Here is a 26,691-nt window from a genome sequence, read left to right as displayed (position 1 = left end):
GGCGATCTGATCCTGTGTGTGTGTGGGGCGATCTGATCCTGTGTGTGTGTGTGGGGCGATCTGATCCTGTGTGTGTGTGGGGCGATCTGATCCTGTGTGTGTGTGTGGGGCGATCTGATCCTGTGTGTGTGTGGGGCGATCTGATCCTGTGTGTGTGTGGGGCGATCTGATCCTGTGTGTGTGTGGGGCGATCTGATCCTGTGTGTGTGTGGGGCGATCTGATCCTGTGTGTGTGTGGGGCGATCTGATCCTGTGTGTGTGTGGGGCGATCTGATCCTGTGTGTGTGTGTGGGGCGATCTGATCCTGTGTGTGTGTGTGGGGCGATCTGATCCTGTGTGTGTGTGTGGGGCGATCTGATCCTGTGTGTGTGTGTGGGGCGATCTGATCCTGTGTGTGTGTGTGGGGCGATCTGATCCTGTGTGTGTGTGTGGGGCGATCTGATCCTGTGTGTGTGGGGCGATCTGATCCTGTGTGTGTGGGGCGATCTGATCCTGTGTGTGTGTGGGGCGATCTGATCCTGTGTGTGTGTGGGGCGATCTGATCCTGTGTGTGTGTGTGGGGCGATCTGATCCTGTGTGTGTGTGTGGGGCGATCTGATCCTGTGTGTGGGGCGATCTGATCCTGTGTGTGTGTGTGTGTGGGGCGATCTGATCCTGTGTGTGTGTGTGTGTGGGGCGATCTGATCCTGTGTGTGTGTGTGGGGCGATCTGATCCTGTGTGTGTGTGTGGGGCGATCTGATCCTGTGTGTGTGTGTGTGTGTGTGTGTGTGTGGCAGTGATCTGATCCTGTGTGTGTGTGTGTGTGGGGTAAGGTGATCTGATCCTGTGTGTGTGTGTGTTGATCTGATCCTGTGTGTGTGGGGCGATCTGATCCTGTGTGTGGGGCGATCTGATCCTGTGTGTGTGGGGGGGGGGGGCGATCTGATCCTGTGTGTGTGGGGGGCGATCTGATCCTGTGTGTGTGTGGGGCGATCTGATCCTGTGTGTGTGTGTGGGGCGATCTGATCCTGTGTGTGTGTGGGGCGATCTGATCCTGTGTGTGTGTGGGGCGATCTGATCCTGTGTGTGTGTGGGGCGATCTGATCCTGTGTGTGTGTGGGGCGATCTGATCCTGTGTGTGTGTGTGGGGCGATCTGATCCTGTGTGTGTGTGTGGGGCGATCTGATCCTGTGTGTGTGTGTGGGGCGATCTGATCCTGTGTGTGTGTGTGGGGCGATCTGATCCTGTGTGTGTGTGTGGGGCGATCTGATCCTGTGTGTGTGTGTGGGGCGATCTGATCCTGTGTGTGTGGGGCGATCTGATCCTGTGTGTGTGGGGCGATCTGATCCTGTGTGTGTGTGGGGCGATCTGATCCTGTGTGTGTGTGGGGCGATCTGATCCTGTGTGTGTGTGTGGGGCGATCTGATCCTGTGTGTGTGTGTGGGGCGATCTGATCCTGTGTGTGGGGCGATCTGATCCTGTGTGTGTGTGTGTGTGGGGCGATCTGATCCTGTGTGTGTGTGTGTGTGGGGCGATCTGATCCTGTGTGTGTGTGTGGGGCGATCTGATCCTGTGTGTGTGTGTGGGGCGATCTGATCCTGTGTGTGTGTGTGTGTGTGTGTGTGTGTGTGTGTGGCAGTGATCTGATCCTGTGTGTGTGTGTGTGTGGGGTAAGGTGATCTGATCCTGTGTGTGTGTGTGTTGATCTGATCCTGTGTGTGTGGGGCGATCTGATCCTGTGTGTGGGGCGATCTGATCCTGTGTGTGTGGGGGGGGGGGGCGATCTGATCCTGTGTGTGTGGGGGGCGATCTGATCCTGTGTGTGTGTGGGGCGATCTGATCCTGTGTGTGTGTGTGGGGCGATCTGATCCTGTGTGTGTGTGTGGGGTGATCTGATCCTGTGTGTGTGTGTGGGTGATCTGATCCTGTGTGTGTGTGTGTGTGTGTGTGTGATCTGACCCTGTGTGTGTGTGTGTGTGTGTGTGTGATCTGACCCTGTGTGTGTGTGTGTGTGTGTGTGTGTGTTGGGGTGATCTGACCCTGTGTGTGTGTGGGGTGATCTGATCCTGTGTGTGTGTGGTGATCTGATCCTGTGTGTGTGTGTGGGGGGGGGGGTGATCTGATCCTGTGTGTGTGTGGGGTGATCTGATCCTGTGTGTGTGTGTGTGATCTGACCGTGTGTGTGTGTGTGTGTGTGTGTGTGTGTGTTGGGGTGATCTGACCCTGTGTGTGTGTGGTGATCTGATCCTGTGTGTGTGTGTGTGTGGGGGGGGGGTGATCTGATCCTGTGTGTGTGTGTGGCGGTGATCTGATCCTGTGTGTGTGTATGGCGATCAGATCCTGTGTGTGTGTGGGGTGATCTGATCCTGTGTGTGTGGGGGGGGGGGGGGGGGGGGGGTGGATCTGATCCTGTGTGTGGGGGGGGGGGGGCGATCTGATCCTGTGTGTGGGGTGATCTGATCCTGTGTGTGTGTGTGGGGCAGTGATCTGATCCTGTGTGTGTGTGTGTGTGTGTGGCAGTGATCTGATCCTGTGTGTGTGTGTGTGTGTGTGTGTGGGGGGGGGGTGATCTGATCCTGTGTGTGGGGTGATCTGATCCTGTGTGTGTGGGGCGGTGATCTGATCCTGTGTGTGTGGGGCAGTGATCTGATCCTGTGTGTGTGTGGCAGTGATCTGATCCTGTGTGTGTGTGTGTGGGGGGGGTGATCTGATCCTGTGTGTGGGGTGATCTGATCCTGTGTGTGTGTGTGTGTGTGTGTGTGGGGGGCAGTGATTTGATCGTGTGTGTGTGTGTGTGTGTGTGTGTGTGTGTGTGTGTGTGTCAGTGATCTGATCCTGTGTGTGTGTGTGTGTGGGGGGGGGGCGATCTGATCCTGTGTGTGGGGTGATCTGATCCTGTGTGTGTGTGTGGGGCAGTGATCTGATCCTGTGTGTGGCAGTGATCTGATCCTGTGTGTGTGTGTGGGGGGGTGATCTGATCCTGTGTGTGGGGTGATCTGATCCTGTGTGTGTGTGTGTGTGTGTGTGTGTGTGTGGTGGTGATGATCTGATCGTGTGTGTGTGTGTGTGGCGGTGATCTGATCCTGTGTGTGTGTATGTGGGGCGATCTGATCCTGTGTGTGTGGGGGGTGTGATCTGATCCTGTGTATGTGTGTGTGTGGGGGGGTGGGGTGATCTGATCCTGTGTGTGTGGGTTGATCTGATCCTGTGTGTGTGTGTGTGTGTGTGTGTGTGGTGATCTGATCCTGTGTGTGTGGCGGTGATCTGATGCGGTGTGTGTGGCAGTGATCTGATCCTGTGTGTGTGTGGGGGGGGTGATCTGATCCTGTGTGTGTGTGGGGCGATCTGACCTGTGTGTGTGTGTGGGGCGATCTGATCCTGTGTGTGGGGCGATCTGATCCTGTGTGTGGGGCGATCTGATCCTGTGTGTGTGGGGCCGTCTGATCCTGTGTGTGTGGGGCGGTCTGATCCTGTGTGTGTGGGGCGATCTGATCCTGTGTGTGGGGCGATCTGATCCTGTGTGTGGGGCGATCTGATCCTGTGTGTGGGGCGATCTGATCCTCTGTGTGTGGGGCGATCTGATCCTGTGTGTGTGTGTGGGGCGATCTGATCCTGTGTGTGTGTGGGGCGATCTGATCCTGTGTGTGTGTGGGGCGATCTGATCCTGTGTGTGGGGCGATCTGATCCTGTGTGTGTGGGGCGATCTGAACCTGTGTGTGTGTGTGGGGCGATCTGATCCTGTGTGTGTGTGGGGCGATCTGATCCTGTGTGTGTGTGGGGCGATCTGATCCTGTGTGTGTGTGGGGGGATCTGATCCTGTGTGTGTGTGGGGCGATCTGACCGTGTGTGTGTGGTGTGATCTGATCCTGTGTGTGTGTGGCAGTGATCTGATCCTGTGTGTGGGGGGGGTTGATCTGATCCTGTGTGTGTGTGGGGGGGTGATCTGATCCTGTGTGTGTGTGTGGCAGTGATCTGATCCTGTGTGTGGGGTGATCTGATCCTTTGTGTGTGTGGGGTGATCTGATCCTTTGTGTGTGTGGGGGGGGGGTGATCTGATCCTGTGTGTGTGTGCTGATCTGATCCTGTGTGTGTGTGTGTGTGGCGGTGATCTGATCCTGTGTGTGTGGCAGTGATCTGATCCTGTGTGGGGGGGTGATCTGATCATGTGTGTGTGTGGGGGGGGTGATCTGATCCTGTGTGTGTGTGTGGCGGTGATCTGATCCTGTGTGTGTGGGGTGATCTGATCCTGTGTGTGGGGCAATCTGATCCTGTGTGTGTGGGGCGTTCTGATCCTGTGTGTGGGGCGTTCTGATCCTGTGTGTGTGGGGCGTTCTGATCCTGTGTGTGTGGGGCGTTCTGATCCTGTGTGTGTGGGGCGATCTGATCCTGTGTGTGTGTGGGGCGATCTGATCCTGTGTGTGTTTGGGGCGATCTGATCCTGTGTGTGTGTGGGGCGATCTGATCCTGTGTGTGTGTGGCAGTGATCTGATCCTGTGTGTGTGTGGGGGGGGGGGCGATCTGATCCTGTGTGTGTGTGTGGGGGGGTGATCTGATCCTGTGTGTGTGTGTGGGGGGGTGATCTGATCCTGTGTGTGTGGCAGTGATCTGATCCTGAGTGTGGGGTGATCTGATCCTTTGTGTGTGTGTGTGTGTGGGGGGGGGTGATCTGATCCTGTGTGTGTGTGCTGATCTGATCCTGTGTGTGTGTGTGTGGCGGTGATCTGATCCTGTGTGTGTGGCAGTGATCTGATCCTGTGTGGGGGGGGTGATCTGATCATGTGTGTGTGTGGGGGGGGGTGATCTGATCCTGTGTGTGTGTGTGGCGGTGATCTGATCCTGTGTGTGTGGGGTGATCTGATCCTGTGTGTGGGGCAATCTGATCCTGTGTGTGTGGGGCGTTCTGATCCTGTGTGTGGGGTGATCTGATCCTGTGTGTGGGGTGATCTGATCCTGTGTGTGGGGTGATCTGATCCTGTGTGTGGGGGGTGATCTGATCCTGTGTGTGTGGGGTGATCTGATCCTGTGTGTGTGGGGTGATCTGATCCTGTGTGTGTGGGGTGATCTGATCCTGTGTGTTTGTGGGGTGATCTGATCCTGTGTGTGTGTGGGGTGATCTGTTCCTGTGTGTGTGTGGGGTGATCTGATCGTGTGTGTGTGGCAGTGATCTGATCCTGTGTGTGTGTGTGGCGGTGATCTGATCCTGTGTGTGTGTGGGGGGGGTGATCTGATCCTGTGTGTGTGGCGGTGATCTGATCATGTGTGTGTGGCGGTGATCTGATCCTGTCTGTGTGGCGGTGATCTGATCCTGTGTGTGTGGGGTGATCTGATCCTGTGTGTGTGTGGGGTGATCTGATCCTGTGTGTGTGGGGGGGTGATCTGATCCTGTGTGTGTGTGGGGGGGGGGGTGATCTGATCCTGTGTGTGGGGGGGGGGTGATCTGATCCTGTGTGTGTGTGGGGGGGTGATCTGATCCTGTGTGTGTGTGTGTGTGTGGGTGATCTGATCCTGTGTGTGTGTGTGGGGGTGATCTGATCCTGTGTGTGTGTGTGTGTGTGTGTGTGTGTGTGTGTGTGGGGGTGATCTGATCCTGTGTGTGTGGGTGATCTGATCCTGTGTGTGTGTGTGTGTGTGGGGGTGATCTGATCCTGTGTGTGTGTGTGTGTGATCTGATCCTGTGTGTGTGTGTGGGGGTGATTGGGGGTGATCTGATCCTGTGTGTGTGTGGGGGTGATCTGATCCTGTGTGTGTGTGTGGGTGATCTGATCCTGTGTGTGTGTGGGTGATCTGATCCTGTGTGTGTGTGGGGGGTGATCTGATCCTGTGTGTGTGTGGGGGGGTGATCTGATCCTGTGTGTGTGTGTGTGTGTGTGTGTGGGGGTGATCTGATCTTGTGTGTGTGTGTGGGGGGTGATCTGATCCTGTGTGTGTGTGTGTGTGGGGCGATCTGATCGTGTGTGTGTGGTGATCTGATCCTGTGTGTGGTAATCTGATCCTGTGTGTGTGGCAGTGATCTGATCCTGTGTGTGTGTGGGGCGATCTGATCCTGTGTGTGTGTGGGGGGCGATCTGATCCTGTGTGTGTGTGTGGCGGCGGTTATCTGATCCTGTGTGTGTGTGTGTGTGGGGTGATCTGATCCTGTGTGTGTGTGGGGTGATCTGATCCTGTGTGTGGGGAGATCTGATCCTATGTGTGTGTGTGTGGGGGGGCTGATCTGATCCTGTGTGTGTGTGGCAGTGATCTGATCGTGTGTGTGTGTGAGTGATCTGATTCTGTGTGTGTGTGTGTGGGGTGATCTGATCCTGTGTGTGTGTGTGTGTGTGTGGGGTGATCTGATCCTGTGTGTGTGTGGGGTGATCTGATCCTGTGTGTGTGTGTGTGTGTGTGTGTGTGTGTGTGTGTGTGTGTGTGTTGATCTGATCCTGTGTGGGGGGGTGATCTGATCCTGTGTGTGTGTGGCGATCTGATCCTGTGTGTGTGTGTGTGTGTGTGTGTGGGGTGATCTGATCCTGTGTGTGTGTGGCGATCTGATCCTGTGTGTGTGTGGCGATCTGATCCTGTGTGTGTGTGTGGCGGTGATCTGATCCTGTGTGTGTGTGTGGCGGTGATCTGATCCTGTGTGTGTGTGGGGGGGTGATCTGATCCTGTGTGTGTGGCGGTGATCTGATCCTGTGTGTGTGTGGCGGTGATCTGATCCTGTGTGTGTGTGTGTGTGTGTGGGGGGGGGGGGTGATCTGATCCTGTGTGTGTGTGGCGGTGATCTGATCCTGTGTTTGTGTGTGGGGTGATCTGATCCTGTGTGTGTGTGGCGGTGATCTGATCCTGTGTGTGTGTGTGGGGGGGGGGGGGTGATCTGATCCTGTGTGTGTGGGGGGGGTGATCTGATCCTGTGTGTGTGGCGGTGATCTGATCCTGTGTGTGGGGGGGGGGGGATCTGATCCTGTGTGTGTGGGGTGATCTGATCCTGTGTGTGGGGGGGGGGGGATCTGATCCTGTGTGTGTGGGGTGATCTGATCCTGTGTGTGTGGGGTGATCTGATCCTGTGTGTGTGGGGTGATCTGATCCTGTGTGTGTGGGGTGATCTGATCCTGTGTGTGTGGGGTGATCTGATCCTGTGTGTGTGGGGTGATCTGATCCTGTGTGTGTGGGGTGATCTGATCCTGTGTGTGTGGGGTGATCTGATCCTGTGTGTGTGGGGTGATCTGATCCTGTGTGTGTGTGTGTGGGGTGATCTGATCCTGTGTGTGTGTGTGTGTGTGTGTGTGTGTGTGTGGGGTGATCTGATCCTGTGTGTGTGTGTGTGTGTGTGTGTGTGTGTTGATCTGATCCTGTGTGGGGGGGTGATCTGATCCTGTGTGTGTGGCGATCTGATCCTGTGTGTGTGTGTGTGTGGGGTGATCTGATCCTGTGTGTGTGTGTGTGGCGATCTGATCCTGTGTGTGTGTGTGGCGGTGATCTGATCCTGTGTGTGTGTGTGGCGGTGATCTGATCCTGTGTGTGTGTGGCGGTGATCTGATCCTGTGTGTGTGTGGCGGTGATCTGATCCTGTGTGTGTGTGTGTGGGGGGGGGGGGTGATCTGATCCTGTGTGTGTGGGGTGATCTGATCCTGTGTGTGTGGCGGTGATCTGATCCTGTGTTTGTGTGTGGGGTGATCTGATCCTGTGTTTGTGTGTGGGGTGATCTGATCCTGTGTGTGGGGTGATCTGATCCTGTGTGTGTGGGGGGGTGATCTGATCCTGTGTGTGTGTGGCGGTGATCTGATCCTGTGTGTGTGTGGCGGTGATCTGATACTGTGTGTGTGTGTGTGGGGGGGGTGATCTGATCCTGTGTGTGTGGGGGGGGTGATCTGATCCTGTGTGTGTGGCGGTGATCTGATCCTGTGTGTGGGGGGGGGGATCTGATCCTGTGTGTGTGTGTGGGGTGATCTGATCCTGTGTGTGTGGGGGGGTGATCTGACCCTGTGTGTGGGGTGATCTGATCCTGTGTGTGTGTGTGTGTGTGTGTGGGGTGATCTGATCCTGTGTGTGTGTGTGGGGTGATCTGATCCTGTGTGTGTGGGGTGATCTGATCCTGTGTGTGTGTGTGGGGTGATCTGATCCTGTGTGTGTGTGTGGGGTGATCTGATCCTGTGTGTGGGGTGATCTGATCCTGTGTGTGGGGTGATCTGATCCTGTGTGTGGGGTGATCTGATCCTGTGTGTGTGTGTGGGGTGATCTGATCCTGTGTGTGTGTGTGGGGTGATCTGATCCTGTGTGTGTGGGGTGATCTGATCCTGTGTGTGTGGGGTGATCTGATCCTGTGTGTGTGGGGTGATCTGATCCTGTGTGTGTGGGGTGATCTGATCCTGTGTGTGTGGGGTGATCTGATCCTGTGTGTGTGGGGTGATCTGATCCTGTGTGTGTGGGGTGATCTGATCCTGTGTGTGTGGGGTGATCTGATCCTGTGTGTGTGGGGTGATCTGATCCTGTGTGTGTGGGGTGATCTGATCCTGTGTGTGTGGGGTGATCTGATCCTGTGTGTGTGGGGTGATCTGATCCTGTGTGTGTGGGGTGATCTGATCCTGTGTGTGTGGGGTGATCTGATCCTGTGTGTGTGGGGTGATCTGATCCTGTGTGTGTGGGGTGATCTGATCCTGTGTGTGTGGGGTGATCTGATCCTGTGTGTGTGGGGTGATCTGATCCTGTGTGTGTGGGGTGATCTGATCCTGTGTGTGTGGGGTGATCTGATCCTGTGTGTGTGGGGTGATCTGATCCTGTGTGTGTGGGGTGATCTGATCCTGTGTGTGTGGGGTGATCTGATCCTGTGTGTGTGGGGTGATCTGATCCTGTGTGTGTGGGGTGATCTGATCCTGTGTGTGTGGGGTGATCTGATCCTGTGTGTGTGGGGTGATCTGATCCTGTGTGTGTGGGGTGATCTGATCCTGTGTGTGTGTGTGTGTGTGTGTGGGGTGATCTGATCCTGTGTGTGTGGGGTGATCTGATCCTGTGTGTGGGGTGATCTGATCCTGTGTGTGTGTGTGTGTGTGTGGGGGGATCTGATCCCGTGTGTGTGGGGCGATCTGATCCTGTGTGTGTGTGTGGCGATCTGATCCTGTGTGTGTGTGTGTGTGGTGATCTGATCCTGTGTGTGTGTGTGGCGGCGGTGATCCTGTGTGTGGTGATCTGATCCTGTGTGTGTGTGTGGTGATCTGATCCTGCGTGTGTGTGTGGTGATCTGATCCTGTGTGTGTGGGGGGTGATCTGATCCTGTATGTGTGTGTGTGGTGATCTGATCCGGTGTGTGTGGCAGTGATCTGATCCTGTGTGTGTGTGTGGGGCGATCTGATCCTGTGTGTGTGTGTGGGGCGATCTGATCCTGTGTGTGTGTGTGTGTGTGTGGGGCGATCTGATCCTGTGTGTGTGTGTGTGGCGGCGGTTATCTGATCCTGTGTGTGTGTGGGGGGTGATCTGATCCTGTGTGTGGGGAGATCTGATCCTGTGTGTGTGTGGGGGGGGTGATCTGATCCTGTGTGTGTGTGGCAGTGATCTGATCGTGTGTGTGTGTGTGTGTGTGATCTGATCCTGTGTGTGTGTGTGGGGTGATCTGATCCTGTGTGTGTGTGTATGTGGGGGGTGATCTGATCCTGTGTGTGTGTGTGTGGGGGGGGTGATCTGATCCTGTGTGTGTGGTGATCTGATCCTGTGTGTGTGGCGGTGATCTGATCCTGTGTGTGTGGCGATCTGATCCTGTGTGTGTGTGTGTGTGTGTGGGGGGCAATCTGATCCTGTGTGTGTGTGTGTGTGTGGCGGTGATCTGATCCTGTGTGTGTGGCGGTGATCTGATCCTGTGTGTGTGTGTGTGTGTGGCGGTGATCTGATCCTGTGTGTGTGTGGGGGGTGATCTGATCCTGTGTGTGTGTGTGGCGGTGATCTGATCCTGTGTGTGTGTGTGGCGGTGATCTGATCCTGTGTGTGTGTGTGGCGGTGATCTGATCCTGTGTGTGTGTGTGGCGGTGATCTGATCCTGTGTGTGTGTGTGGCGGTGATCTGATCCTGTGTGTGTGTGTGGCGGTGATCTGATCCTGTGTGTGTGTGTGGCGGTGATCTGATCCTGTGTGTGGTGTGTGTGGCGGTGATCTGATCCTGTGTGTGTGTGTGTGTGGGGGGGGGGGTGATCTGATCCTGTGTGTGTGGGGGGTGATCTGATCTGTGTGTGTGTGGCGGTCACGTGATCTGATCCTGTGTGTGTGTGTGTGTGGGGGGGGGGTGATCTGATCCTGTGTGTGTGGCGGTGATCTGATCCTGTGTGTGTGTGTGTGGGGGGGGGGTGATCTGATCCTGTGTGTGGGGGGCGGTGATCTGATCCTGTGTGTGTGGGGGGGGGGGATCTGATCCTGTGTGTGTGGGGGGGGGGATCTGATCCTGTGTGTGTGTGGGGTGATCTGATCCTGTGTGTGTGGGGGGGTGATCTGATCCTGTGTGTGGGGTGATCTGATCCTGTGTGTGTGTGTGTGTGGGGCGATCTGATCCTGTGTGTGTGTGGGGCGATCTGATCCTGTGTGTGTGTGTGTGTGTGGGGTGATCTGATCCTGTGTGTGTGTGTGTGGGGGGGGGGGGGGTGATCTGATCCTGTGTGGGGGGGGGGGCGGTGATCTGATCCTGTGTGTGTGGGGGGGCGGTGATCTGATCCTGTGTGGGGGGGGGGGATCTGATCCTGTGTGTGTGGGGGGGGGGGATCTGATCCTGTGTGTGTGTGGGGTGATCTGATCCTGTGTGTGTGGGGGGGTGATCTGATCCTGTGTGTGGGGTGATCTGATCCTGTGTGTGTGTGTGTGTGTCTGTGTGTGTGTGGGGCGATCTGATCCTGTGTGTGTGTGGGGCGATCTGATCCTGTGTGTGTGTGTGTGGGGTGATCTGATCCTGTGTGTGTGTGTGTGTGTGTGGGGTGATCTGATCCTGTGTGTGTGTGTGGGGTGATCTGATCCTGTGTGTGTGTGTGGGGTGATCTGATCCTGTGTGTGTGGGGTGATCTGATCCTGTGTGTGTGGTGATCTGATCCTGTGTGTGTTTGTGTGTGGGTGATCTGATCCTGTGTGTGTGAGGTGATCTGATCCTGTGTGTGTGGGGTGATCTGATCCTGTGTGTGTGTGGGGGGGGATCTGATCCTGTGTGTGTGTGTGTGTGTGTGTGGCGATCTGATCCTGTGTGTGTGTGTGTGGGGCGATCTGATCCTGTGTGTGTGTGGGGCGATCTGATCCTGTGTGTGTGTGTGTGTGGGGCGATCTGATCCTGTGTGTGTGTGTGTGGCGGCGGTTATCTGATCCTGTGTGTGTGTGGGGGGTGATCTGATCCTGTGTGTGGGAGATCTGATCCTGTGTGTGTGTGGGGGGGGTGATCTGATCCTGTGTGTGTGTGGCAGTGATCTGATCGTGTGTGTGTGTGTGTGTGATCTGATCCTGTGTGTGTGTGTGGGGTGATCTGATCCTGTGTGTGTGTGTATGTGGGGGGTGATCTGATCCTGTGTGTGTGTGGGGGGGTGATCTGATCCTGTGTGTGTGGTGATCTGATCCTGTGTGTGTGGCGTGATCTGATCCTGTGTGTGTGGCGATCTGATCCTGTGTGTGTGTGTGGGGGGCAATCTGATCCTGTGTGTGTGTGTGTGTGTGGCGGTGATCTGATCCTGTGTGTGTGGCGGTGATCTGATCCTGTGTGTGTGTGTGTGTGTGGCGGTGATCTGATCCTGTGTGTGTGTGGGGGGGTGATCTGATCCTGTTGTGTGTGTGGCGGTGATCTGATCCTGTGTGTGTGTGTGGCGGTGATCTGATCCTGTGTGTGTGTGTGGCGGTGATCTGATCCTGTGTGTGTGTGTGGCGGTGATCTGATCCTGTGTGTTGTGTGTGGCGGTGATCTGATCCTGTGTGTGTGTGTGGCGGTGATCTGATCCTGTGTGTGTGTGTGGCGGTGATCTGATCCTGTGTGTGTGTGTGGCGGTGATCTGATCCTGTGTGTGTGTGTGGCGGTGATCTGATCCTGTGTGTGTGTGTGGCGGTGATCTGATCCTGTGTGTGTGTGTGTGTGGGGGGGGGGTGATCTGATCCTGTGTGTGTGGGGGGTGATCTGATCCTGTGTGTGTGTGGCGGTCACGTGATCTGATCCTGTGTGTGTGTGTGTGTGGGGGGGGGGTGATCTGATCCTGTGTGTGTGGCGGTGATCTGATCCTGTGTGTGTGTGTGTGGGGGGGGGGGTGATCTGATCTGTGTGTGGGGGGGCGGTGATCTGATCCTGTGTGTGTGGGGGGGGGGGGGATCTGATCCTGTGTGTGTGGGGGGGGGGATCTGATCCTGTGTGTGTGTGGGGTGATCTGATCCTGTGTGTGTGGGGGGGTGATCTGATCCTGTGTGTGGGGTGATCTGATCCTGTGTGTGTGTGTGTGTGGGGCGATCTGATCCTGTGTGTGTGTGGGGCGATCTGATCCTGTGTGTGTGTGTGTGTGTGGGGTGATCTGATCCTGTGTGTGTGTGTGGGGGGGGGGGGTGATCTGATCCTGTGTGGGGGGGGGGCGGTGATCTGATCCTGTGTGTGTGGGGGGGCGGTGATCTGATCCTGTGTGGGGGGGGGGGATCTGATCCTGTGTGTGTGGGGGGGGGGGATCTGATCCTGTGTGTGTGTGGGGTGATCTGATCCTGTGTGTGTGGGGGGGTGATCTGATCCTGTGTGTGGGGTGATCTGATCCTGTGTGTGTGTGTGTGTGTGTGTCTGTGTGTGTGTGGGGCGATCTGATCCTGTGTGTGTGTGGGGCGATCTGATCCTGTGTGTGTGTGTGTGGGGTGATCTGATCCTGTGTGTGTGTGTGTGTGTGTGTGTGTGTGTGGGGTGATCTGATCCTGTGTGTGTGTGTGGGGTGATCTGATCCTGTGTGTGTGTGTGGGGTGATCTGATCCTGTGTGTGTGGGGTGATCTGATCCTGTGTGTGTGGTGATCTGATCCTGTGTGTGTTTGTGTGTGGGGTGATCTGATCCTGTGTGTGTGAGGTGATCTGATCCTGTGTGTGTGGGGTGATCTGATCCTGTGTGTGTGTGGGGGGGGATCTGATCCTGTGTGTGTGTGTGTGTGTGTGTGTGTGGCGATCTGATCCTGTGTGTGTGTGTGTGGGCGATCTGATCCTGTGTGTGTGTGGGGCGATCTGATCCTGTGTGTGTGTGTGTGTGGGGCGATCTGATCCTGTGTGTGTGTGTGTGTGGGGCGATCTGATCCTGTGTGTGTGTGTGGTGATCTGATCCTGTGTGTGTGTGTGGCGGCGGTGATCCTGTGTGTGTGGGGTGATCTGATCCTGTGTGTGTGTGGGGTGATCTGATCCTGTGTGTGTGGGGCGATCTGATCCTGTGTGTGTGGGGCGATCTGATCCTGTGTGTGTGGGGCGATCTGATCCTGTGTGTGTGGGGCGATCTGATCCTGTGTGTGTGGGGCGATCTGATCCTGTGTGTGTGTGGGGCGATCTGATCCTGTGTGTGTGGGGTGATCTGATCCTGTGTGTGTGTGTGGGGTGATCTGATCCTGTGTGTGTGTGGGGGGGTGATCCGATCGTGTGTGTGTGTGGGGGCTGATCTGATCCTGTGTGTGTGGGGGGGGGGGGGGGGTGATCTGATCCTGTGTGTGTGGTGATCTGATCCTGTGTGTGTGTGGCGATCTGATCCTGTGTGTGTGGGGCGATCTGATCTGTGTGTGTGGGGCGATCTGATCCTGTGTGTGTGGGGCGATCTGATCCTGTGTGTGTGGGGCGTTCTGATCCTGTGTGTGTGGGGCGATCTGATCCTGTGTGTGGGGCGATCTGATCCTGTGTGTGGGGCGATCTGATCCTGTGTGTGGGGCGATCTGATCCTGGTGTGTGGGGCGATCTGATCCTGTGTGTGGGGCGATCTGATCTGTGTGGGGCGATCTGATCCTGTGTGTGGGGCGATCTGATCCTGTGTGTGGGGCGATCTGATCCTGTGTGTGGGCGATCTGATCCTGTGTGTGGGGCGATCTGATCCTGTGTGTGGGGCGATCTGATCCTGTGTGTGGGGCGATCTGATCCTGTGTGTGGGGCGATCTGATCCTGTGTGTGGGGCGATCTGATCCTGTGTGTGTGTGTGTGGGGCGATCTGATCCTGTGTGTGTGTGTGGGGCGATCTGATCCTGTGTGTGTGGGGTGATCTGATCCTGTGTGTGGGGCGATCTGATCCTATGTGTGTGGGGGGGGAGGTGATCTGATCCTGTGTGAGTGGGGGGGGGGATCTGATCCTGTGTGTGGCAGTGATCTGATCCTGTGTGTGTGTGTGTGATCTGATCCGATCGTGTGGGGGGGTGATCTGATCCTGTGTGTGTGGGGTGATCCGATCGTGTGTGTGGGGGGGTGATCTGATCCTGTGTGTGTGTGTGTGTGGGGGGGGGGTGATCTGATCCTGTGTGTGTGTGGTTTTCTGATCCTGTGTGTGTGTGGTGATCTGATCCTGTGTGTGTGGTGATCTGATCCTGTGTGTGTGTGGTGATCTGATCCTGTGTGTGTGTGTGGTGATCTGATCCTGTGTGTGTGTGTGTGTGTGTGTGTGTGTGGTGATCTGATCCTGTGTGTGTGTGTGGTGATCTGATCCTGTGTGTGTGTGTGTGGTGATCTGATCCTGTGTGTGTGTGTGTGTGTGTGTGTGTGTGTGGTGATCTGATCCTGTGTGTGTGTGTGTGGTGATCTGATCCTGTGTGTGTGTGTGTGGTGATCTGATCCTGTGTGTGTGGTGATCTGATCCTGTGTGTGTGGGGGGGGGGGGTGATCTGATCCTGTGTGTGTGTGTGTGTGTGTGTGGCAGTGATCTGACCCTGTGTGTGTGTGTGTGTGCTGCTGTGTGTGTGTGTGGGGTGATCTGATCCTGTGTGTGTGTGTGTGTGGGGGGGGGGGGTGATCTGATCCTGTGTGTGTGTGTGGCAGTGATCTGATCCTGTGGTGTGTGTTGTGGCAGTGATCTGATCCTGTGTGTGTGGGCAGTGATCTGATCCTGTGTGTGTGTGTGTGTGTGTGTGTGTGGCAGTGATCTGATCCTGTGTGTGTGTGTGGCAGTGATCTGATCCTGTGTGTGTGGTAGTGATCTGATCCTGTGTGTGTGTGGCAGTGATCTGATCCTGTGTGTGTGTGTGGGGTGATCTGATCCTGTGTGGGGTGATCTGATCCTGTGTGTGTGGCAGTGATCTGATCCTGTGTGTGTGTGTGCTGGTGGTGATCCTGTGTGTGTGTTGGTGGTCCTATGTGTGTGTGTGGGGGCGTGGGGGTGATCTGATCTGATCCTGTGTGTGTGTGTGGTCTGATCCTGTGTGTGTGTGTGTGTGTGGTGATCTGATCCTGTGTGTGTGTGTGTGGCGATCTGATCCTGTGTGTGTGTGGGGCGATCTGATCCTGTGTGTGGGGCGATCTGATCCTGTGTGTGTGTGGGGCGATCTGATCCTGTGTGTGTGTGTGTGTGTGGGGTGATCTGATCCTGTGTGTGTGTGTGGCGGCGGTGATCCTGTGTGTGTGGGGTGATCTGATCCTGTGTGTGTGGGGTGATCTGATCCTGTGTGTGTGTGGGGTGATCTGATCCTGTGTGTGTGGGGCGATCTGATCCTGTGTGTGTGGGGCGATCTGATCCTGTGTGTGTGTGTGTGTGTGTGTGGGGCGATCTGATCCTGTGTGTGTGGGTGATCTGATCCTGTGTGTGTGTGTGGGGTGATCTGATCCTGTGTGTGTGTGTGTGTGGGGGGGGGGGGTGATCTGATCCTGTGTGTGTGGGGTGATCCGATCCTGTGTGTGTGGGGTGATCCGATCGTGTTTGTGTGTGTGGGGGGCTGATCTGATCCTGTGTGTGTGTGGGGTGATCTGATCCTGTGTGTGGGGTGATCTGATCCTGTGTGTGTGTGTGTGTGTGTGTGTGTGGGGGGGGGTGATCTGATCCTGTGTGTGTGGGGTGATCCGATCCTGTGTGTGTGGGGTGATCCGATCGTGTGTGTGTGTGGGGGGGCTGATCTGATCCTGTGTGTGTGTGGGGGGGGGGTGATCTGATCCTGTGTGTGTGGTGATCTGATCCTGTGTGTGTGGGGCGTTCTGATCCTGTGTGTGTGGGGCGTTCGTGATCCTGTGTGTGTGGGGCGTTCTGATCCTGTGTGTGTGGGGCGATCTGATCCTGTGTGTGTGGGGCGATCTGATCCTGTGTGTGTGGGGCGATCTGATCCTGTGTGTGTGGGGCGATCTGATCCTGTGTGTGTGGGGCGATCTGATCCTGTGTGTGTGGGGCGATCTGATCCTGTGTGTGGGGCGATCTGATCCTGTGTGTGGGGCGATCTGATCCTGTGTGTGGGGCGATCTGATCCTGTGTGTGGGGCGATCTGATCCTGTGTGTGGGGCGATCTGATCCTGTGTGTGGGGCGATCTGATCCTGTGTGTGGGTGTGTGTGGCGATCTGATCGTGTGTGTGTGTGTGGGGGGCGATCTGATCGTGTGTGTGTGTGTGGGGGGCGATCTGATCGTGTGTGTGTGGGGGGCGATCTGATCGTGTGTGTGGGGGGCGATCTGATCCTGTGTGTGTGTGTGGGGCGATCTGATCCTGTGTGTGTGTGTGTGGGGCGATCTGATCCTGTGTGTTGTGTGTGGGGCGATCTGATCCTGTGTGTGTGTGGGGCGATCTGATCCTGTGTGTGTGTGTGTGTGGGGTGATCTGATCCTGTGTGTGTGTGTGGGGTGATCTGATCCTGTGTGTGGGGCGATCTGATCCTATGTGTGTGGGGGGGAGGTGATCTGATCCTGTGTGTGTGTGGGGGGGGGTGATCTGATCCTGTGTGTGGCAGTGATCTGATCCTGTGTGTGTGTGTGTGTGTGTGATCTGATCCGATCGTGTGGGGGGGTGATCTGATCCTGTGTGTGGGGGGGGTGATCTGATCCTGTGTGTGTGGGGTGATCTGATCCTGTGTGTGTGTGTGTGGGGGGTGATCTGATCCTGTGTGTGTGTGTGGGGGGGGGGGGTGATCTGATCCTGTGTGTGTGTGGTGATCTGATCCTGTGTGTGTGTGGTGATCTGATCCTGTGTGTGTGTGGTGATCTGATCCTGTGTGTGTGTGTGTGTGTGGGGGGGGGGTGATCTGATCCTGTGTGTGTGTGTGGCAGTGATCTGACCCTGTGTGTGTGTGTGTGTGTGTGGGGTGATCTGATCCTGTGTGTGTGTGTGTGTGGGGGGGGGGGGGGGGGGGTGATCTGATCCTGTGTGTGTGTGGCAGTGATCTGATCCTGTGTGTGTGGCAAGTGATCTGATCCTGTGTGTGTGGCAGTGATCTGATCCTGTGTGTGTGTGTGTGTGTGTGTGTGTGTGTGTGTGTGTGGCAGTGATCTGATCCTGTGTGTGTGGCAGTGATCTGATCCTGTGTGTGTGGTAGTGATCTGATCCTGTGTGTGTGGCAGTGATCTGATCCTGTGTGTGTGTGGGGTGATCTGATCCTGTGTGTGTGTGGGGTGATCTGATCCTGTGTGTGTGGCAGTGATCTGATCCTGTGTGTGTGTGTGTGCTGGTGGTGATCCTGTGTGTGTGTTGGTGGTCCTATGTGTGTGTGTGGGGGCGTGGGGGTGATCTGATCTGATCCTGTGTGTGTGTGTGTGGGGGGTGATCTGATCCTGTGTGTGTGTGTTATCTGATCCTGTGTGTGTGTGTGTGTGTGTGTGTGTGTGTGTGTGTTATCTGATCCTGTGTGTGTGTGTGTGTGTGTGTGTGATCTGATCCTGTGTGTGATCTGATCCTGTGTGTGTGTGTGTGTGTGTGTGATCTGATCCTGTGTGTGTGTGTGGGGGGGGGGGTGATCTGATCCTGTGTGTGGGGGGGGTGATCTGATCCTGTGTGTGTGGGGGGGGGTGATCTGATCCTGTGTGTGTGTGGGGGGTGATCTGATCCTGTGTGGGGGGTTGATCTGATCCTGTGTGTGTGTGTGGGGGGGGGGGTGATCTGATCCTGTGTGTGTGTGTGTGTGTGGGGGGGGTGATCTGATCCTGTGTGTGTGTGGGGGGGTGATCTGATCCTGTGTGTGTGGGGGGGGGGGGTGATCTGATCCTGTGTGTGTGTGTGTGTGTGTGTGTGTGTGTGTGTGTTGGTGGTGGTGATCCTGTGTGTGTGTTGGTGGGGTGGTGGGGGTGGGGTGATCTGATCTGATTCTGTGTGTGTGTTGTGTGGGGGTGATCTGATCCTGTGTGTGGGGGGGGGTGATCTGATCCTGTGTGTGTGTGTGGGGTGATCTGATCGTGTGTGTGTGGGGTGATCTGATCCTGTGTGTGTGTGTGTGTGTGTGTGTGTGTGTGGGGGGGGGGGGGGGGATCTGATCCTGAGTGTAAGAATCTGTAATTCCGCACATAACAGACCTGGCATTGCCGCTGTTGTCAGGCCAGGTTATGGTGGTGACTGAATGTTCTCCATCTTTTCTAGTACTCAGAATACAACTAAAGAATCGGTCCTCGTCGCTGAGGAGTCTTTGATTAAACTGCGAGAAAGTCTTCAGTCAGGTGAGAGGTTCCCATGACGGACTTTCACCCCCTCTGTGCCTCGCGCCTCCCTGCGGCCTTTACATCTGCGCATCTTGTGGTAACAGGTCCCCAGTGTTGTGTTATGATCAGCAAAAGGGGGGGGGGGGGGGGGGAATGTGTCTGAGGGAAGTGCAGGATTCCTGGCGGCAGTGTCGGACTGGGGCATGTAGGGCCCACCGGGGAATGCAGTGATAGGGGCCTATGTTAGGGGTGTGGCCAGTCTGCAGAGGGGGTGTGGCCTGCCACCTCATTGGTTTGACTAACCATTAGAGAGTGCAACGTCTGGGCCCCTTCATAAATATATACAGTAATTCAGCTGCTGCAATGCATGATAATGTACCAGATTAAATAACAGCAATGCACTGGTAGAAAATACACCATAGTCCAGTATAAGGTAACATATTTATAATGTATAATGCACTGTAGAAAATACACCACAGTCCAGTATAAGGTAACATATATGTATAATGTATAATTCAAGTGCACAGTCTGGAACCTGATCCTTGGAGCAGGAGGTGGGCCCCCAGGCAGTAGGGCCCACCGGTGGTTCCCCTGTACCCCTGTGGGCCAGTCCAAGCCTGCCTGGCGGCCTGAGAGGGTCTCAGTGTGACCGGTTTGGTTGGGGGTTCGAGTCCACAAACACTGCTCGTAAGGCGTATCCCAGAAATCTATCTGATGTACCAAACAAGTCTGTCCCTACAGTACAGCTCTACAACCTCCATTGTACAGTGTGACTTCAGGGAAAGGGCCCCCCACCCCTCTTCTTAGGGGGGGTCAGTGGTTTGGGGGGGGAAGAGGAAGCCACGTTCTTGCGAAGGTAAAATGTTCCCACATAAATAAGTTACTTTGTATTTTACTCCGCAGTGCGCAGAATTTCCGGCACCACCATGAACATCACATCCGGGAGTCTGGAAGCTTTTGGCGGTGGACATTTCCAAAGATTTGTGAGTGATGCTTTGTGTATAGTTATAAAGAGTCTGTATTATGTATATATTGTACATATTTACTGTATACACAAATAGTATATCACACACATGCATACACACATACGTACATACACACACACATAGAATGTCACATACATGCACACTCCTATCTAGCGGTCTCCGCCGTACACCTGAGAGCCGCGCTAGTAGTTGATATCTACACCGTTGTCCTATTCGTTATCTCTTGCGGTTTCGACTCCAGAACTCCTTCCAATATGGAGGAGTGGGGCCCAGTGTGTGAACGCCATCTGAAGTGTCAGACCCTGCAATCAAACTCTAAAAAAAAAATCAGTGTGATTGGATGCGGCCACATCGAGACTGCAATGGGCGACTGTGCCCGTTACATAAAATAAGTCAATACTACTTTTCCCGCATGTGTAACGGATCCGTCCACCGTACTGCATAGGCCCCAGAATCTACGTACTGGGCTGCTGCTGCGTCAGGCGCAAGTCAGGTTTTTATTTATTTCATTCTAAAGTCTTTCTACACAGACATAAGTCAGAGGCGCCTCACCCGGAGCGTATGTACAGTATGTGCCACATCTAGGTCTCATGTCCTTGCACCCAGCCAGGTCATAAGCGCAACGTTTGATTTTGATTTTTTAATGGAGGTTTGAGGTAATCTGCCCTGGGATGGTGCTGGTTATTCTGTAGTCCTGTGATTGTGGTAGACGGGGCAGCTGTACAGTAATGTGCCGGATGGGGTGTACCAGGGCCCTGGAGACTCGGCTCATGGTGTATACTTTACTACTCTCCTGCTTAAATCTGCTTATGTCTAAAGTAACCCATATAATGATGCTGTGCACACTGTGACCAGGCAGGGGGGAGACCAACCTTACATTTGGTCTGCAAATGTTACAATATATTTGGTCAGCTGTACTATATATGCTAGTAAGGGCCATCAAACGTCTGCTGTAAGTGATACATTTACACTAAAAACAATGGGGGGGGGGGGCAGGCTTTATCATCCCAGGTATCCCCCCAGCACCCTAAGAAGTACTTGCAACAATACTTGAGAACTATATAGTAATAGAAAATCAGATATTTGTTACATGCATTTGCAAATATGTGATCAGCTGCTGAGCCCCTTCACGCCTGCTCTGATTACCAGCAGTCCCTACATCTGCAAATTGAGGGCTAGCTTACCTAGGGGCCAACAAATATCTCTGAATTTCTATACCATATAGTTTTTAAGTGTTACTGCAAGCAGGGGTGTATCTACCTATTGGCCAGGATGGCACTCGCCAGGGGCGCCAGGCAAGAAGAGGGCGCCATCTGGCAGTGCCATCCATGGCCAGAGGGTAGAACCAAGTAGTACTGTCAGACTTGCTGACTGTCCTGTTATTGCCGGCGCCAGTGTCTGGCAGCAGTGCACTGCACCTCGCTTGTAATCAGACTCAACATAACTACAACCCCAGCAACCCTTGTTGCCGGGAACCCCCCAGCAGCAAGGGCTGCTAGGAGCTGTAGTTTACTTTGAGTCTGATTGATCACTAGGTAGGAGCTGTGCCGCTGGACATTGGCGCCAGCAGTGACAGACAGTCACCAGGTGGCGGTGCAGTCAGAGCCGGACTATGGGGAGGAGGGGGGGTCGAGGCACAGTACTGCACTGCCCTGCATTGGGCTAGGGCAGTGGACGGAGTGGAAGCATGGCACTCACTGCCAGGCAGGCCAGCAGGCATGGAGGAGAAGGAGGGAGGACAACGAGCTACTAAAGTACATGCAGTCAGTGCGTACCCTGTCTGTAATGTGGGTGGTGAGGGGGACACTATATAGTCTGTGTGTATGCGTGTCTGTGAGTGAATTTATGTATGTGTGACCAGAGCCGGCCCTAACCAATATGATGCCCTAGGCAAGATTTTGGCTGGTGCCCCCTAGCACAACCGCTGGTTCTGCCTCTGACCTTGCACCTCTTTCCCAGCACCATCACCCCTCACCTATAGCAGTCCTTATTTTGCTGTTTGTACCCTCTATATTTTAAATAGGAACAGTTCGCACATTTGACGCACAGCCCCAAAAAGGGGGTGTGTTTTTGCTGGCAAGGGGCATGGCCACACAATAGTAACCCCAAATTCAATTACGCCCACACAGTACTGCAACTTTATTCACATTTGATCATGCGATAGTGTCCATAATTAATATTACATCCCACAGTAGTATCACTTTACCTTAAACGTTACTCCTCACAGTAGAGCTCCTTATTCACATTACATCACACTGAATTGCTACTTATTCACATTACACCACACCCTATTGCTCTTTATTCACATTAGACAACACAGTAGTGCCCTTTCTATATGCAACGCCACACAGTAGAGCACCTTATACACATAATGCCACACATTAGTAATGCATTTATACACAATTCCACACAGTAATGCCCCTTACACATATGAGACACATTATTAATGTCCTTATAAACATAATGCAGCTTACACATTATGACAACCTTTATTAATGCCCTTATACACATAATGACACACACAGTGCCCCCTGCACATTTGCTGCACATTATTAGTGCCTCTATACACATAATGACACACATACAGTACTACCCTGTTACACATATGCCGCACATTATTAATGCCCTTATACACATAATGACACACACAGTGCCCCTTACACATATGTTGCACATTATTAATGCATTTTTACATGACACACATAATGCTCCTTACACATATTCTGAACACTACTGCACAACCAACCCACTCACATGCACACAGCACTCACACTTCCACTAACACTGTGACCTCTGCCTCTGCTTGGATACAGATGTGTCCTCATAAATATTGCCTCAATGCTAACGTCGGGCACATTTTTTTATGAAAATGCATCTTATTTGCATTGCTATGTGGCTAGGATGCAGAAGCAGCTTCTGCTGATTAAAAATGATATGCAGCATGCCTATATACTGTGTGAGACTGTGGCTGTATCTGCATATGAAATGCTACACACAGAATATAGGCATGCTGCATATCATTTTAATCAGCAGAAGCTGCTGATGCCCCTAGGCCATATCAAATGCCCTAGGCAATTGCCTAGTTTGCCTATACCTATGGCCGGCTCTGTGTGTGACTATGTCTGTATGTATGTTTGTGTATGTAGTATAAGTACCTACTGTATTTATGTGTGTATTAGTGTGTGACTATGGATGTGAATAAGTGTGTAACTATGTATGTAGGTATGTGACTGTATTTGTATCTACTGTATGTGTGATTGTACTGTATATCGTATGTATGTGTTTTGTGTATGACTATGTATGTAAGTGCATACTGCATGTGTGACTGTACTGTATATCATATGTATGTGTTTTGTGTGTGACTATGTACGTAAGTGTATATGTGTGTGGCCTATGGCCAGGATCAGATATACTAATGGCAAATGTGGTTTGACTGCATTCCCCATATAAAATTAGAAATATATTTATTAGCACTGGTCCACATTTCCATTTTCAGTATGCATTCCCCGTATGCCCTGTATAGACGGTGTTTTTCTATAGGGGTACGACTGCAAACCCTCCAACTGGACCTTTTTGGCAGGTACAGTACCTTAATTTTTATGGTCTGTACCAATTTTTGGCTCTCTAAACTTCCATTGAAAGTATAGGAAAAAGGGGCGTGGCCACTCCCCCTTTACCCATGGCCATGCCCCCTTTTCGAATTTGTACCGATTTTTATGTGTAAAATGTTGGAGGATATGCGACTGTGTGGCGTAATGTGAATAAGAGACACTACTGTGCGTTGTAATGTGATACTAAGCGCCATCATTTGAATTGGAAGTACTATTGTGTGGCTATGTCCCTTTTCCCACAAGGCCACATTCCTTTTTTGACACCCCTTCCTTATTTCAAACATGTGTATGTGTGTGTGTGGGGGGGGGGGGGGGGGGTGCACAAGCCCCTGACTTTGCCAAGGGGCGGCTCAGACCCCTAGATACACCGCTGACTGCAAGTACTGTACTTTCCCTTTCATGAGCCTGATAAGTGCTGCCAGATTGAGCAGCTGCCACTGTTTGCAGTTGTAAAAGGCATTGTATGGGATCAGGCATTTGGAAGGCATGCTGGTTCCTGTAGTGCTACTTGGAGATACCAGTGGTGGCTCCTAGTAAGTTAGCCCTCAATTTGGGTGTATTTCTGTGTATCATGCAGTGAAGGGACTGCCGGTAAGCTTACCATGTATTTGCAAGTGCATGCAACAAATATCTGAATTTCTATTTCCCTATAGTTATCAAGTGTTGTTGCAAGTTCTGTTTAGTGTGCTGGGGATACCCCCCTTTTGTGTTTGCTGTGACCCCCTCCCTATCATACACCTAAGTGCTGCCAGATTGAACCGCTTTTACACTTTTTACGCTGATGAGAATTAATGCCGCAACACCACCCATATAGTGCGCTGGACCATTCCCTGCAGGGGAACTAAAATAGGGGTTACTAGTGTCAACAGACCCGGGCGTGTAAGAGAGATGTATCTGTCGTCTCTAATGATGGAAGCGTCCTTTTGACCTAAAATGCCCAATTGCTGCCTCCTGCACCAGCTTTCCTGACCCCCTCTCTCACTTCCCTATTTGAGGTTTTCACTTTGACAATAGTTAGCCTTTTGCAGAGTTCTCTGGTAGTAATGGCGGCTTCCTCCTCCTCAGGCCAGGAGACGCTACGCCCAGCGTCCGTATTGTAGCAACATTCATGGGCTGGAAGTCCTGGGGGTCCAGTGTGAAGGGGGTTTGCATAGATAGAATGAGGTTTTTCTAGAGAGTACCTTCTATTATTCAGTAACCACACTAGGACCCCGTTCTGCACCGATGTACCTAGATTACTGGTTCCCCAAACATAGGAAGGTACCCTAACAGTCCAGGTTTTAGGGATGTCCATGTCTGAGCATAGATTGTTGAATAAAAAAAGAGGTACTAATTCATGCATGGATATACTTTAAACCTGTACTGTTCCTTGAGGACAGAGTTTTGGGATAGACTGACCAAGCTTATAATGGAGACTGGGTGGCTCATATGGATTAGGGGAGGGGGGTAATTTCAGGCCATGTGTTCCATATTACAGGAGATATGTCCTCATCAGCTCTGTATTATACCATGGTTTGTTGCTCTGGACCCTGCAGGGACACCTCGGACCTCATAACCTGCATCGCTGATCTGCAGTACAACAACCAGAAACTGCAGGAGCGGAAGAACAGACTGAAGACTGCGATGGAAGCTCAGGAGGACACCAATAACCGTCTCTTGGAAGAAATTGAGGAGCTGCGGAACCAGCTGAAGAGGTAATGGGGTCACCGCAAGTCCCCTGTATTCCCCACTGCTGGCTGAGATACTGGATATACAGACAGATGCAAATGAGTAGTGAGCAAGACTGGGGGGTCACCGGCCAAACGTAAAGGGATTGCAGCCTGGGTGCTTGGCTCCGCTGGCGGCTCCGCATCTAATGAGGTTCACGGTGCAGCCTGGGTGCACACCTCTGCTGGCTGCTCCGCATCTACTGAGGTTCGCGGTGCAGCCTGGATGCACAGCTCCGCTGGCTGCTCCGCATCTACTGAGGTTCGCGGTGCAGCCTGGGGTGCACAACTCCGCTGGCGGCTCCGCATCTAATGAGGGTCGCGGTGCAGCCTGGGTGCACAGCTCCGCTGGCGGCTCCACATCTACTGAGGTTCACGGTGGCACAAAATGTCAGGGGGAAAATAGTCCTTTGGCCAAGTGGAGAAGCCCAATTAGAATACACAATGGTCTGCAAGCTGGTGCAATATTATTGGGGTGGTCAGCTGCAGGGCTGCCATCAGAGGGGGACTGCTGGGACTTGAGTCCCGGTCCCTGACAGCTGAGGAGACCCCTCCTCCAGGAGAGTTAACCATTACTCTCACAGCACAAGTGATATGAATGAATGACTCATCGCACAGCTAGCGTGTGTTGAGTCATTCATTAAGTAACAAGTCAACCAGCGCTAGCAGCAGCAGCATTCCCCCCCCCTTGCTCTCATTGGGCGGATATAGGGGGTCAACCCGACTGCTCGTTGCAGTTATTTTGCAGCGCAGCGATCGGGTCGGAACTGCGCATGCCGGACGGCCAAAGGCCCGTCGTTCCCTAGCGATCACCTCTGCCCTGATTGACAGACAGAGGCGGTCCGCTGGGTGGGAGGGGGTGGCACGGCGGCATTTGGCCACCGTTTTGGGGGGGAAGGGCAGGCTGCAGCTGCTGCGTGACGTCACACGCAGCCGCTGCGACCAGGGGCAGCAACAAGCAACTCCCAGTCAGCAACAGGAGCTGCACTGGCCCGGGAGTTACTCCACAAGTATGCTGTGCGATGCTTTTGTACTTGTGCGGGGAAAAGGGGGGGGGGGGGCGCCGGACTGACATGCGGGGCGGACTAGCCCTGTGCTGGGTGTCCCCACACATGTCAGGGAAGACTATGGGGGTCATTCAACTCGGAATGACCCCCATAGTGTGCACTGCACTGAAGATGGAAATATGAGATTGTGGCTGAGGTGCCTCTGGTCCTATAAGGCCACACCCATTTTCCCCATCGCACAGTGCGCACTACAAATACCGGGGGCCGATTAATGCGCCCAGTCCATCTCTGAAATAAATAGTGATCTGCAGTTACCCAGCGTGTGGAAGCTGCTATAGATCTTGCATCGCATTGTAACTGTGGGTGAGCACTGGAACCTTCTCTCATAGAGACCCAGATTTATCAAGCCTTGGAGAGTGATAAATTTCACTGTGATAAAGTACCAACCAATCAGCTCCTGTCATGTTACAGGCTGTTTGAAAATGACCGTTAGGAGCTGATTGGTTGGTACTTTATCATCGTTTACTTTATCACTCTCGGAGGCTTGATAAATCTGGGAGTTAATTTGTTTTAACCCTAGTGTTGGAAAAGTTTTAGACTTAGAGGGCGATGTATCTATTGGGAAAGCAACAGCACTCTGGGCATACTTGCTGGGCACTAGGACCCAGAGTCTGCAGGGAGGTGCAACCTCAGTCCTGATGGGCCACTGCACATGTGCAGATTGCAGTCATCTACAATGTGTAGCGTTGTGCAGCTGTACATAGCACACAGTACATCAAGCCTCGGAGAGAGATAAAGTCTAGCAGTTGTCTGGAGCAGCCTATCAGCTGCTGCCATTATTTCATAGACTGTGCTAGATATGACAGCAGCTGGTTGGTGGCTTTGGGCAACTTCTCCAAGGTTAA

The 26,691-nt window shown here is 53.6% G+C and overlaps 1 protein-coding gene across 1 annotated transcript in view; it reads left to right on the top strand.

Moving 5' to 3' along the window:
* The window catches only part of IRAG2 (inositol 1,4,5-triphosphate receptor associated 2), a 142,060-nt gene that overhangs the window by 34,078 nt on the left and 81,291 nt on the right, over positions 1–26,691 (top strand). Inside the window, 5 exon segments of the mRNA XM_063930083.1 lie at positions 18,418–18,494; positions 19,380–19,459; positions 24,609–24,623; positions 24,625–24,767; positions 26,551–26,686. Coding sequence (XP_063786153.1) covers positions 18,418–18,494; positions 19,380–19,459; positions 24,609–24,623; positions 24,625–24,767; positions 26,551–26,686 — 451 coding nt within the window.

The sequence above is a fragment of the Pseudophryne corroboree genome, chromosome 6 (genome assembly GCF_028390025.1).
Source record: "Pseudophryne corroboree isolate aPseCor3 chromosome 6, aPseCor3.hap2, whole genome shotgun sequence".
In the NCBI taxonomy this organism is placed as follows: Eukaryota; Metazoa; Chordata; class Amphibia; order Anura; family Myobatrachidae; genus Pseudophryne; species Pseudophryne corroboree.
This window is presented reverse-complemented; position numbering and strand designations above follow the sequence as displayed.